The sequence below is a fragment of the Propithecus coquereli genome, unplaced genomic scaffold (genome assembly GCF_000956105.1).
Source record: "Propithecus coquereli isolate 6110/MARCELLA unplaced genomic scaffold, Pcoq_1.0 Scaffold8, whole genome shotgun sequence".
NCBI classification, from domain to species: domain Eukaryota; kingdom Metazoa; phylum Chordata; class Mammalia; order Primates; family Indriidae; genus Propithecus; species Propithecus coquereli.
In genome coordinates this window covers 14,466,136-14,480,787 of record NW_012154173.1, presented here as the reverse complement: position 1 = coordinate 14,480,787, position 14,652 = coordinate 14,466,136, and the positions used below count along the sequence as shown (strand labels likewise).

The 14,652-nt window shown below is 36.4% G+C and overlaps 1 protein-coding gene across 1 annotated transcript in view; it reads left to right on the top strand.

Annotated features, from left to right (window-relative positions):
• PREX2 (phosphatidylinositol-3,4,5-trisphosphate-dependent Rac exchange factor 2) overlaps positions 1-14,652 on the top strand; it is a 306,900-nt gene that overhangs the window by 280,783 nt on the left and 11,465 nt on the right. Inside the window, exon 35 of the mRNA XM_012663111.1 lies at positions 10,877-10,979. Coding sequence (XP_012518565.1) covers positions 10,877-10,979 — 103 coding nt within the window. The remainder of the gene's footprint in view (positions 1-10,876; positions 10,980-14,652) is intronic.

The following is a 14,652-nucleotide window of genomic DNA, read 5'->3' as shown; positions in this document are numbered from 1 at the left end:
ACTTAACACAGAACAGTGCATTTTATGTAGAAAAATGCAAATCTGTAGTCAAGAAGGAACACATTCTCCCTTCAGTTTATTTTTACTACTTGATCGCTTTACAATCAATATACTTCCTTAGCATGCTTGAAATCCAGTTTCTTTTTAATCGGGAACTTATTTTAGTATGGTGGAGTCTATATTCACAGTGAAGGAATTTGGGCCGCCTGAATTGTTCTCTACCAAAAAAAATGCATTCAAAATATAAATGCTGGGACCAAGATTGTGATTGTTGAATTATGGATACAGGGAGCTAGAATTCTCTAAACGTATTAACCTGTGTGATTCGAATTTGGTATCATGGAAAGAGCCCTAGATTTTGAATCAGAAAATAGATTTTGAATTCTGTTACTTACATGTTGTGCAATGGAACAAGTGATTAGATCACCTGGTCTCTGATCTCTTAGACTTATCGGTGAAATGGGAATAATAATTTCTTTCTCATGAAGATGGTGAAAGAATTAAATGAGCACTGTATGTGAAAGCGTCCAGGACAGGACCTAGCATTATTGAACGCCCAGATTGTTTGGTCTATATCTGTGTTTCTGACGGTGGATCCGTCTTCTCATTGCACTTAGAAATATGAAACAAACATCTGTTTAAAATGACTGGATCGTACCTACTAAAATAGGGGAAACTTTGTAAGCTACTATTAAAAATCACAGTGATGAGTCACTTTCATAGAATGAAAGGGAGGAGTATGACAAATACAGGAGTTAACCCTTCTGATCTGCAAGAAATACAGTACACAAAACGTCGGGCCCTATTAGAGCTTATTTTTAGAATCCTCCTTTGATAACTTGTAGAAAGTCATTCAGGAGCGGAACAGCTATGCTTGCATTCAAGGATAGGAAGTTAGTTTTCTTCCTAGTGTCAAAAACCAATAGTGTGTGTTAGAATAAGGACAAGTATTTAGGACTTAAAATGAATCAGGTGCTAGCGTTCGTTTATTCATTCGTTGAAGGGGAAAAAAAAAAACAAACTATGAAGCACTGCTCTGTGCCAAGCACTGTGCTACCCCAGCTCAGGAGATACGAGGGTCCCTGCTCTTATTGCACTTGGAGTCTGTTGTTTTGATAAGGGAGCCCCCTTGGGAAGCCAGACAGCCATGATACGTAGCACTAGTTCTCTTTAATAATGAAAATAGGAGAAAGATAGTCAAAGGATTGGGTTTTTAAGTGAAGCGACTCAAGGAAGCAGATGCATATTTTTCAAACTATGTATGATAGAGAGGAAGAATAAATTGCTTGTCATTTTGACAATTCTATTAGGGTTTCAAAATTATTCTTCTGACTGGAAGAATACTAATATTCTGGAAAATATTAGTAAATAATAAGTAGACAGTTTTGATGGTACAATAATGAATAATTAATATAAGACTAATTAGTCAATATATTGTAATATATATTTTATAAGTATTACCAGGATTTGTACAAAGTTGTTAACCAGCAGACATGCTAGGAGCAATGGTTAAATCCAGAGAAAGGGAAATACAAGGCATTGATTAGGAAAGAAGAGTCATGTCCTGTTTATAAGCCATAAGGGAACCTGTGATTGCCTTTTGCTAATATTTATTGTCCTCACGATGCATTTATCACTTCACTAAATATATTTAATGAGTGAACACTTCTTGAGCAAATAGGTGGAAAGTGCAGGATATAAAGAAATAAATCTTGTCTTTTAGGAGTATACATATATTACCATTGGCAGACATGAGGAATTTATGTAATTTTTTCAATAAGTATGTATTGAATGCTTATTGAGTCCTGGGAAGTATTTCTGGGTCTAGAAATGCTATAATTGATAGAGACACCAGTCCAGCCTATTGGTGATGGTGGTGCTAGTAATATTAATAAAAATCGCTAACATATGTTGAGAATATACTACATGCTATAAGCGATTCTAAGTACTAGACATGAATTATTTCATGTAATCCTGAAAACAATCTGGGTTGTACACTGTTATTAAACTCCATTTACAGAGGAGAAAACAGTTTAAGAAGCTTAAGTAACTTGCCCAATGTCACATAGTTATTAGAAAAGCCAGGTTCCAATTCAGGAAGTTACCTCCAGTGCCCATGTACTTAATCCTTCCAGGTAAGTATAGTATGGTAGGACAGGAGGTACGGTGTGTGACATAAACCAGGGTGTATGAGATCATATAAGCGGGAGCAGCGCATGAGAACTATGACAGTTGGTGATTGCAGAAAACTGTGAACTTCTACTGAATCATGGAGTTCAAGTGAGGAAAACCAGGCTCCATATTGTGAAGACCTTGTATTTCCTGTTAAGAAATGGGAAGCCATTCAAATGTTTGCATTTTCATCTTCATTGAAGATCACCTTCACTATGGAGGAAGACCAATGGGAAGAGGCCAACAGGAAAGGTCAGAGTGAGGTTGCACCAATCTAAGCAAGAGATGATATTAGCAGTGCAGCTAAAGAGGAGAGATTTGAGAGATAGTATGAAATATGAAATTAATAAGCATGAAATGTATGTCAATAGCTACATTTACACACTGAACTGCACACATACATTAATCTCTTGTAATGGATGAGTTTAATTTGATAACTTGCAGGTTTACAAAATATCTTCACTCTGGAGGTGAAATACAGAGTGGAATCAAGTTCCAGATTATTGCACCCACTTCCTTCTCTTGGGGTTGAAATAGTCATTATTCCTCTCCAACACCTGAATGCTGCCCAGGTAACTTCAGCTTAGTAAAGTATCACAGAGAACCACAGCTGATTAGATTCCTAATAACTTGTTTGCAATAGTCACTTGAACAAAGGACAATGACCTGGCTTTTAATTAAAGGAGAGAAAAAAAAAGACTCTCATAGGATGGGGGAAATTATTTCATGTTCTAAGCTTTAAATCTGTAAGATTCTAAATATAAATCTATGGCTCTATAAAGACACATTCATGTGAAGAATATTATCAAAATAACAGGTTTCTCAGGCTGCCCTTACACACAGACTCTGAGGGATGCCTTTCCCTAAGGGAATTTTTCCTTTCTTGTTTTCATGACTGAAGGCAGCATCACAGTGATAAAGGATGGTGAAAATGAGGCAATGCACATGGAAGCACAGAACTAAAAAACAAAATCAGGCTGTGATCGTTGGTTAGATTTCCACATCGGGGCAAAACTCCCTAATTTCAAAATTGTTGACAAATATTTATTTCCCTTTATATTTATCTAGTACAGAATCAAATTAACCTCCATATTAATGCAAGTGAATCAAAATGAATTTCAGTGATTAGCCAGTTTATATAGGTTGTTAAGGGGTTGTTTGTGTCTAGTGTTACCATCTGCACAGTTGGTCATAGCGTTGCTTGGCTGTTGGTTTCTTCAACTCAGAAAATCCTACACATGCCTTCAGTGTTGATCAAATATCATAATTTTCTAACAGGAAATTATTCTTCTTACTATAAACCTGCACTAGCACAAAAAAAAAGATCCTATTTATCCCAATGATTTAATTATATTATTAATGTACAAAATAGTTAAAAATCAATGCTCCAGTAACTTTCAAAGTCTAAACATGTATCCCGAAATTAAGTGATTGCAGTGGATTTTGGGGGGATGGTTTTTAGTTGTAACTATGTAACATTATTTACAAAAAAATTTTTTAAAAGTTAGCGGGGTGTGGAGGTGCACATATATATTCCTAGCTATTATGGAGGCTGAGGCAGGAGGATAGCTTGAACCCAGGAGTTCAAGGCTGCAGTGAGCTATGATTATGCCACTGAACTTCAGCCTGGGTGACAGAGTGAGACCCTGTCTCAAAACATAAATAAATAAAACTTAAAATGTGGGGAAATGAAAAGTATTCCGTATTAAAGTTTGCATTTTCTATTCTTAATTTCTTTTTCATTTTTTTTCACATCAACATCTACATAATGTCAATTTATGACAGATTGTTGTGGCTACAAATTCAGAGATCTTCATTACTCTTCTCTTATGTATTTTGTATGTGTCAGATTATAACTAGATTCTGAGTAACACTCCCCCGCTAGCAATAAAAATATTTGGGATTGATCCCAAGAGGTAGCAATATGGTGATTAGCTACCAAGCAAAACATCAGAGCTCCTGACAGTGAGCATGCTGAGAGTTATCAAATAAATCCATGGTAGGAAAACAGAGTTCAAAGGCTGGGCGCGGCGGCTCACATCTGCAATCCTAGCACTCTGGGAGACCGAGGCGGGAGGATCACTTGAGGTCAGGAGTTTGAGACCAGCTTGAGCAAGAGCGAGATCCTGTCTCTACTAAAAATAGAAAAATTATAGGGGTGCGGTGGTGCACATCTGTAGTCCCAGCTACTCAGGAGGCTGAGGCAGTAGGATCGCTTGAGCCCAGGAGTTTGAGGTTGTTGTGAGCTAGGCTGACGCCAGGGCACTGACTCTAGCCCGGGCAACAAAGTGAGACTCTATCTCTAAAAAAAAAAAAAGAAAAAAGAAAAAGAAAACAGAGCTCAGAATCATAATCCTCCCATTGTGATGGTTTCCCATGTCAGTTTCCTTGTCAGTTACTACATCACCCTTGTGGCCCAAAAGGGATGTTGCATCTCCCCACATGTTCAATTTAATGCATTTCAAGCCATGGGAGATTGGCTTCCTTGTTCAGTACAATTTGAATCAACATTAAATGAAGCAATAGACCTCTGTAAGTTTTAAAATGTAAAACTGATTTTAAAATAAAACTAATGTTTTTGTCTGTGATCATGGTAAATGATCAAATATATAGTAGTTCCTTAGGTGTTGAGATTCCTTTATCTAATTTATTATAGAAATGTTATGAATCATCTAAAAGGAGAGGATTAACATGTAAAAAAACCCACTTTAGGTAAGAATTGAAGTCTTTAAAAGTGAACTAAAAACAGTGTCATGGATATGCATTAAAAATGGCTAAAATACAATATTGTGCATGTAAGCCAATTTAGGAAACTAAGCTTTGTCTCTCCAATGAGACTTAGTTGAGGAGGGAACAGGAAATTTGGATCTTGATTCTTTAGTACCCCTGGCGTCTAGAAATAGGATTGACAAAAAGAAGACCATGTCACATGCTTTTTCTGACCCTAAGCTTGGCAATTTGACCTATAATATTAAGTCAAGACCTAATGTCTGAGATCAGTTGGGACAAACACTAGAAATAAAAATCACAAAGAACTTTTTCAACAAGGGCCAAATTGTAGTCAAATGGACTCTACTTTAATTGAATCCCAATTTATAAAAGAGATGTTGGTGGAAATTTGTCACTAGCTTCATGAAATTATGGTAATATTATAATTTCCCCCAAGGTTACTTTAATGAGCACCTCTTTAAAATAAAAACGAGTATAAAGTATAAACAATATGCTGAGATTTGAGAAACTGGGGATCTACAAAAGCTCATGTTCCTCAGATTTTTCCAAATAACGTGTTGCCCATAACGAGGAGCCTCCTCTAAACAGACTTATGGTGTGAACTCAGTAACAAAGAGAGATGGAAATGGCATTACCATGGGCGTGGCTGAGCAATCACACACATGGCTTCAGGTAATTCTTAGAGCACTTTATGAGGTCAGTACGGCTGCTTTTTTCATTTTACAGAGGAGGAGATAAAGGCTGAGAGAGTGGAAGTAGCTTGACCAGAGCCCCATGAGACTGTCCTCAAACCAACCTTAGCACCTTAGCTGCCATTCTACATTCAGAATGAGGTTTCAAGATATTTTGAAAGTAGTGAAAGAGAAGAAATGGACTCATGTTCCAGATTTGGGGAGAGGTTTGTGCAATGGTACCAAGATGCTGTCTAAAGCAGAAAGTTCTGGCTTGGGCAGGTAGAGTAAGGAAGGCACTGGGAGATAAGGTCAGAAATGGGAGAGTAGTTGGCTGAAAACCTGAAGCATCAGGATAGTTTGCTTTTGCAAATGTTGCCATTGGAAAGCAACTAAAGATGCTTTGAATACAGTAATGATAAGCTGTTAGTAAAATACTTTGATAATTTGCTTAATAAATTGTTCTTTGGTATCATGTAATGTAAATATTGAAATTTTGTCATGTCGACCAAAAAAAACTATGAAACCCACTTACTTCTGGACTTTACCGCCAAGGCTCTGCATGTTTGAGGCCAGGCTATTTTCACAACCTCATCTTTGTCTCCTCTGTGTGCACCAGCATATTGGGCTCCACACTTGTTTGTGAGCAGAATAAACAAGCATCAACCTCAGGGCCTTTGCACTTACTCTTCCCGAAATGGTCTTCCACGAAACAGCATTTCCCTCTGCCATTCCACCCTCTATTAGTACCATTCCACTTTGTATTCTGCTGTAAAATTTATTTTTCTAGATCACTTATTCCCATCTGCTATTATGTATTTGCTGCTTTATTTTCTCTTTCCTCTCACTAAAATTTGGTCATCAAAGGAGTTGGGACTTGGCTTTGTTCACTGTCGCCTCCCCAACATACTGGAGTGAAGGAGATTTTGGAGTTAAGTGCCATCTTTGAGAAAAAGAATAGAAAATTACAAAACAAAATAGGAATGAAAGTTAATATTTATTCAGAATGTAAGAAAAAACAAATTGCAAAATTTAAAATGCTTATAAGTACCACATACATCAGAAAATCTAGAAAAATAATATTAATTTATTGTCTGACCCACTTCTATACTTTTTTCTCCCACAAGTTTTGGTAATACTCTTTGATTGCCTTTTCAAATTATAACAACTTTGTAATAATATTTTCTATAGAGAGTATAGAAAAAGTATTGTCTTTCGCATGGTTGATCAAATTTAAGTTATTGAGAGCTTAGAAAAGCATTTTAACATCAAAATGTATTATTGCTAATGTCTTGTAAATTTTTAAATTGTTGTCAAATACCAAAAAACCTTTATATGTTTCTTTAGCATATGACCCATAATGTTTGGAAGAATATTCCACAGAGTAGCTTCTGGATCTATGCATGTCCAACCTTGTTTCTCCTCCACCACACATGCACTTTCAGTCCTGGGTTCTCAGGATATGGGCATATTATACCCTGATGCCTGGCCCTGCACCTCCTTTTCAACCTTGGGCAGTAGGAATACTCTGGAAGCCATCTAGAGGAGGACATTACAGTAACCTAACTGTGGAACTGTGGAAGTAACAGTGAACCCTATAAATAGGTCCCAGGAAACCCAGCCTGGATGCATCCCTAATTCAACTTTCTTTAGCTCAGTTTCAGAAATAGCCACAGCCATTTGAACACTACCCAACATGACAGAAGGAAGCTTGGATGTAAAGAAGACAGCAGCCATAACCATTTGCAGTTCAGAGGTTTTGCTTTTGCAAATTTGTAAAAGCATGTGACTGTGAGAACACACTGATAGGGCCACTCCCAGAACTTTGAAAGGGATCCATATAAGTAAGGGGTCCCCGAAAACCAGGCTTTTTTTAGTTTCAGGGTAAATCCACTCCTGGCAGCATGTTATGGTACTTGTACAAGTAGACACTCGAAAAACATTTGGCAAGTGAATGAATGAATGAATGGAGAAGACTTTTTTGTGTTTCTTCCATAGCATTGCTAAATCAAAGTGTCTTTCAAATTAAATTAGACCCATTAATGATAGGCTACATTTATCATTTTAAAATCATGCTAAATATCTGAGTCATTTGGGGATCTATTCTCAGCGTGAAATATGTCAAGAACTATAAGCACAGATTTAGTGACATTTTCCTTTTACTTTCTTTGGGGAAATTAACATTTTCTGTATAATTTTGCCACCCCATCAAGTGTGCTTTCTCAAAAGTATACCCTGCACAGAGCCATTACTTGGAATGTCTTTCTACTAAAGTTATGGAAACACTTTCTTCATTGGATTTTTTTTTTTTTTTTTTTTTTTTTTTTTTTTTTTTTTTTTTTTGCTTTTTCCTGAAAGACAAAGACTACTCAGTGGCATTTATTTTATTATTTTTGTGGCTCTGAGGTAGAGAGTTGTGTGGATTTTTTTTAATGATGGTGCAGCTAGAAGGAGCTGAAAATTTGAAGACTTGTATTTTCCAGATAGGGTAAAAATATAGATTTATTTAGATTTTAATTTAACCATCTAATGTGAAAGCAGAGATCATGCTAGAAAGGAGATTGGGATGTCAGGCCAGAACTCTCATATTGAATGAGGGTTCCTGGCCTATAATAGATTCCTTTTATTCTGTTGCCCCGGGTTGGCATATCAGTCTCTCTGGAAATGAGAAAGTACCTATAAAATCAAATGAACTGTTGTAAAACCTGACTCCGAGTATACATTTATGCACCATTGAAAATCCGTGTGCCACTTTCTAGACCTGGAGTCTTTCAGAGCATGCCAGCATCAAAACACTTCTCACAAATGCTGGATTTTTCCACTTGACATCCAGATTGAGAGAGTTGAGAGAAGATGAAAAGCCATGAAGCAAATAATGGTATATTGACAGAAAAACTGTGGCCGTACTGCCAGGCTTTCTTTCCCATGCTTAATTCAGGATAATGGAATTCTGTGATGCTGTGAGTGGAAATATAAGGCCTCAGTTGGATTTATCAACCATGAATCAAAACACAGGCAATATTTCCCACATTTGCATGGTTGTCTCTTTTTAAATTTTTCACTTTTCAAAAATTCAAAGTAACCTTGGGACCTAGTTGGAACATACACAGTGGTTAATATGAAAAGACAAATACAGGTGCAGCCATCTTTTTTTTTTCCCTGCCCCTAGTATGCAGGGGAAAGAATATATGCATATGCATTTGAAGGTAGATTTTTCTGTTAGTTGATGCATGAATGGTTCCAAAAAGTGACATTTTAGGTACCCTATAAAGATAGCATGTTACTGGGCACACTAATTTCCTGATCACAGTAAAATCTCTGGCAGATAATTTGTTGTACTACTGTTTACTACAACTTGAGGTAGGGAAAAAGAAATCAGTTTAAAATGATTAAGAAAATGAATAAAAATTATAGGCTGCCTGTTCAAAAACCCTTCACAGTGTGTAAGTGTTTGTTATAAGTAGAGTAAGCAAGATTCAAGGCAAGACATGGTTTATCAGGAACGCACAGACATATTTCAGCATGATTAGAGGAAGATAAAGATTTTTTTTTCCTTAACTTCATTTGGCTGGTGTAATGAGTATTATTGATTAAAATGTTAGGATCAATAAATATTTAAAACTGGAGTAGAGGAGACCTTAAGGAGGAGAAATAGGTTGTGGTCTGTTGAATAAGCTGGCAATTAAATGCTTTATAGAAAATTGATTTTTTTTTTTAAACATGAACTGTCAGTTATACTGCTTGGCCTTCATTGGCATAGACTGTTTTGCAGTCTGCGTAAAACAGTACACATTGTTATCAGACTCACGCACTCAATATTTGTGAACATCAGGTACATACAACTAGAAGCTAATTATAAAACTTTAGCCCATCTAAACATGTGTTAATGCTTTTATTAATAAAAGAATTCTCTGTAATAGTAATGAGGAAGCTGCTTTTCAAGTCATTTAACAGCCAATGGAATTTGGCATGTTTCTCTTCAGAATACAATTACGTATAATGATACAGTTGCACTTTGCCAGGTTTTTTCTAATATTACAACAGTAATGTTTGAAGCCCTTTCTCCTCTTTTTCTTAATTCACCAGTATCAAAACCTAGCAAATGTATTAGACTTCTGTGTTGCAGCCTCATAACCAAGAATAATGAGCTAGATGTTCCTCACAGAGAAGCAACTGCATTGTAGAACTTACTGTCATCTGCAGGGAAAAAGACTAGATAGATCTAGAAAAATACATGGGTAAAACACCAAACCACAGCGAGATAAATGCAAATATGGAGAAAAGATTAATCAAAATATAAGTAAGTTAAAAAAAAAAAACAGGACAAAATCCACTAATATAAATTTTAGGAAAAACATCTGAAATTAGTGAGCATGTTTATGAAATATATGCAAAAGTTATCCCTAAGAAAATAATTTAGAGACCAGCACCTTAAAAATTAACAAATAAACATAGGCTTTAAGGGCTGTTATAGAGATAAATGTGGAAAAACATAGAAGAAATACCTTAAAAAGAAGGAAAGGAACAATCATCAAGGTTCACCAATCACTAAATTCTGTTAGAACACTTCTCAGGGATACCCTGCGCACCACATTCCTGTATAACTAGTTACAAATTCCTTTTGGAACTTTTACAAACAGTCTCTTAGACTGGGTCCCAGAAACATTTTTTTTTTTTTTTAAGAGAGAGGGTCTCACTCTGTTGCCCAGTCTAGAGTACAGTAAAGAGATCATAGCTCGCTGCAGGCTTGAACTCCTGGCCTCAAGCCATCCTCCCACCTCAGCCTCCCAAAGTGCTAGGATTACAGGCTGGGATTACAGGAACTGTGCCCAACTAAGAAACACATTTTTTAAAATCAATTTTGACCACAGTGAATAGTAATTTCAGTATTTTTCTAAGATATCTGTGCATCAATTAGTATAAACCTATTAACTCTCAATATGTAGAAATGAATGATAAATATTACAAAGTCATTTCTTCTAAATTCCATGAAATATCAATAAAGAATAATGTTTAATAATAAAATTGATTAAAATTTTTATTTAATCTTCTGTGGATAAGTGCTCTCATAAACATATTTCATTATGGGTTTATTTTACATTTAAATACTTAATCCATGACCCCAATAATGTACCTGTATGATCTACATAAACAGGTGTTCTATGTAGAAAAATCAGTGGTTCATTATCCATTCACTTCGATTTTGGCTAATACTTTCTAATTTTGAAATTTGTAACCCAAACTGTCTCAAAGAGTGTATCGGGAACGAGTGGGGTCTGACCTGCCCCTGCCTTGGCCCACAGGTGCACCCTGAGTGTGACGCTAGAGCAAGCCATCATTCTGGCCAGAAGCCATGGACTGCCTCCCCGCTACATTATGCAGGCTACAGATGTGATGCGCAAGCAGGTAAGTGTCACCCATATTTTAGGGGAGATGTTTTGTAGGACTTGGATTTGAAGGTGCCTTTATTTATGTACCAGGTATCTGAGAGGTGCCTGGATGTGACAGGCATTTTACCAGGCTCAGAGGGTAGGTCATGAATGAGAAACACTCCCAGGGAGAAAACAATGCAGGAACCTGTGTAGGGGTTCTCCACGAATCTTAGACAACCCTGGGAAAAGGGATATCTAAGCAGTAACTTAAAGGAGGAAAAATTGGCTGAGCACAATGGGATAAAAGTAGACTTGGCTCTTATGTAAAGAACAAGGTAAGAGGGCATATGGTATTTTTGGAAATTATAGGTGATTTAGTAAGGCTGGGAGAGTAGGTTGGGGGACACACAGGGGCAAGGAAGAAGAGGAAAGAATTGGTTGCCGTGCTTGCTTCTGGTATTCTCCAAGGGACTTTCATGCTATGCTAAGTGTGTGCATTATTCCAAGGACAAAACACTTAAGTTTTCCTTTAGAGGATGAACAGCAGTCTTTGGACTGTCTTTAGGCCACTGGAGTACTCATAGGTGAGAATATACTCTTTTATAAATAGAATGAACTTTCTGTGTAGTAACCCAGTAGTATTTTAAATGTGGTAGTTTAGTTTTCAATCCTTAAAATTCTATTTAAAAACAACAACGAAAATGCACTAACCTCTAATTTACTGATTAGGAAAATGTGCTTACTATAATAGAAAAGATATTTACTGTAGAAAGACAAAAGAAATAGAAAGACCTCAATTCTATGTTATTTTACCATCTTTTCTTTGGGATACCACAAAAAATTGATTTCATAAATCTCTCTACTTGCTGACTTGGTTTGAGTTGCCCAGTGATAGTGAGTGATTTAATTTTTAATATGTGGTTTTGTAATTATGATTGTTTTGTTTATTAAAGACTTAATGCCTAAGTCTCAGGCAAACATATAAATCCCTCTGGGCTTGCTCCCAAGATTATACTACAGAATGTCAATGAAGCCAATGAAAAGATCAACTGAAGAGGCCAACACCAAGTTGGCATCTGCAACTCAAAGATCAGGCACAGCAAGTGCATATGCATTGGTGCTTCTGGTTAGGACCCAGGAGCTAAAGATTGAAAACCAAGATCACAGAAGGTCCAAGAGGGATTTGCTAAATAAAGGTTAGATCTACCAGAAGCATGTGACATACTCTGGTCCAGCTGGAGAAGGACAAACACAGATGTGAATTTCTAGCAGGTTTAGGAGGGATATTTTTGGGTAGATATATAAATTCTGCTTTACAAAGTAGATCAAAGTAAACTTATGATTATCCGTATCAGAGCTGGCATTTGAATTGCTAAAACACACAGAAAGAGATTAACTGCCTTTCCTTTTTACCATGTTGCTGTTAGAGTAAGTTTGCAGGAAGACTTGGAAGAGCCATTTCTAACTTACAACTTATGGAAAGAAGAAGAGACTGGAATTAACCTTTTTTTTTTTTTTTTACAATATTCCACCAAAGGGGTAATTATGAGTTGGCTACATATTCATTCCTACGGTGTGGACTTGAATAATCATAATCATATCTAACACCTTTAAACTTCTTAAAACTGAAAATAGAGATAGAGAAAATAGAGATTAAAAAAGTAAAATTGATATTACATAGGCCCTAATGACTCATTTGACTGGTGTAAAATTCTTTAAAATATCACATATTTATGTAGTATTAATATATGCTATATATTATGTAAAATGTAATGTAATAAAAAAGACTTAAAAGTCATGCAGTTTCTTATGAAGTTCTTATTGATTTCTAAACTGCACTTTTTTCAGTATTTATCACTCCTCTTCCTCCTATTCTTTAAAAATAAATACATTTAGAATAGGTGGCTTTTTTCCTTTGTTGCTTGTTCCTCTGCCCCAAGTTGTGATGTCCCAAATGGCTGTGAGAGGTAAAGAAGTGATTCGTAATTTCTCTGTGAAAGGTCATAGAGCCTGGGGCCCTCTTTCAGAGACACTGGGCTGACTGGTGCATGGCAGAGACTTCTGGGACATTTTTTCTGTTACAGATCCTCCTTCCAGTGTTCAGCAGTAGCAGCCGTGGGGTTAGTGGCTGGGATCCAATCCCCACGCCCACTCTGCCCCGCTTGTGATCAGTTGCAATGCAAGTCCGAATCAAAGACCTCACTTGGATTTCCTGTCCCTTTTGCCTTTCAATCTCAGGGAAAATTACCCATTTAAACTTAGCTTTTCAGAGACTGAATGGGTAGATATTTGTCATCATTAGTCTATGTTGAAGTATTTGAATTATTACATTATTGAATTTGAATTATATATTGAAGTGTGTTAATATATTTATTAATACTATATATTGAAGTTTAGCAATATGTAATGAATAATATAATGAAGAAACCAAGATTTTTAGTTTCTTTTTAGGAACAAGAAGCTTTTTGGCCTGATTTATTGTTCTCATTTATAACTGCAGTATTGTTTTCACATAACAGATTTTGTGTATGTACTCCTAGAGTTGTTGTTTTAACTCACTGCTTGAGTTTGTAGGAAAAGGATAGAAGAGAAGGATACTATATCATTTGTAGTTATTTGGTAATGATTATAATAACCGTAGGCAACACTTCACATAACACCTGCTCTAATTCATAAAAAGCTGGAAGTAGAAACTGTCATTTACATTATAAACTTAAAGTTTTCTGTGCTATAAGTTATATATTCCATGTGTTCTTTGGAGGAAGTCTATACAAAAATTTCTTCTTGACCTTTTTATTAAAGACTGGGATTCCAAAGTATGTGGCTCTTTACCTACAGTACCAAAACATCATTCAGGGTACTAAGAATAAAGACATGGGGGTGATGTGGTCCTTGTCTAGTCTCATGGTGGACATGTGTAGGCAAATCACCATGATATGGGCAGTACTCTAAGGGGTGTGCAACCTGGGTATGTCAAGACTCAGGTCAGGGTACAAATGAGTAGACTGAGCCCCTCCATGGCTGGGACACTGAGTCTTATTCATTTTGGTATCACGGTTTGCCAGACTAGAACCTAGTACAACATAAACGCTCAGTGATGCTTTCTCAGTAAATTCATTCTAACTAGGATAACTGGGAAAAGGCTTCATGTGGCAGGTGAACGTATGAAAGTGGCTGAGATACAGACTCTTGAGCCAAACTGCCTCAGTGTGAATCCCAGCTCCAGTGTTTGCCAGCTGAGCGATCAGGGGCAAGATTCTTGGCCTCTCTGTTACTTAGTTTCCTCATTATTAAAACAGGGATAATAATAGTACTTGCCTCATAGAGTTGTTATGAGAATTAAATAAATCAATATACTTAGTGCACTTAAAGCAGTACCTGGTATAGTGAATGACCAATCAGTTATTAGCTTCCTAAGATAATATTTGATTTGGGCCTTGGAGGATAAATATGATGCAGACAGGGGGAAGAGGGTGTTTAGGTAGAGGGAGCCACATGTGCAAGAGTGTAAAAATGCAAGTAGCTGGCATATTGCCTAGAGGAAGGATTATATAGTTGACTTCAAAGTGGAATATGCCAATTGATGTGTTCAACATAGCAAGCATCAGTTTTATTTGAAACCCTTTAAGAAAGCAAAACTCTTTCTTAATAGACTTACTTAATGGAATATTATGAAACTATAGACAAAAAGAATTGTACACAAATAC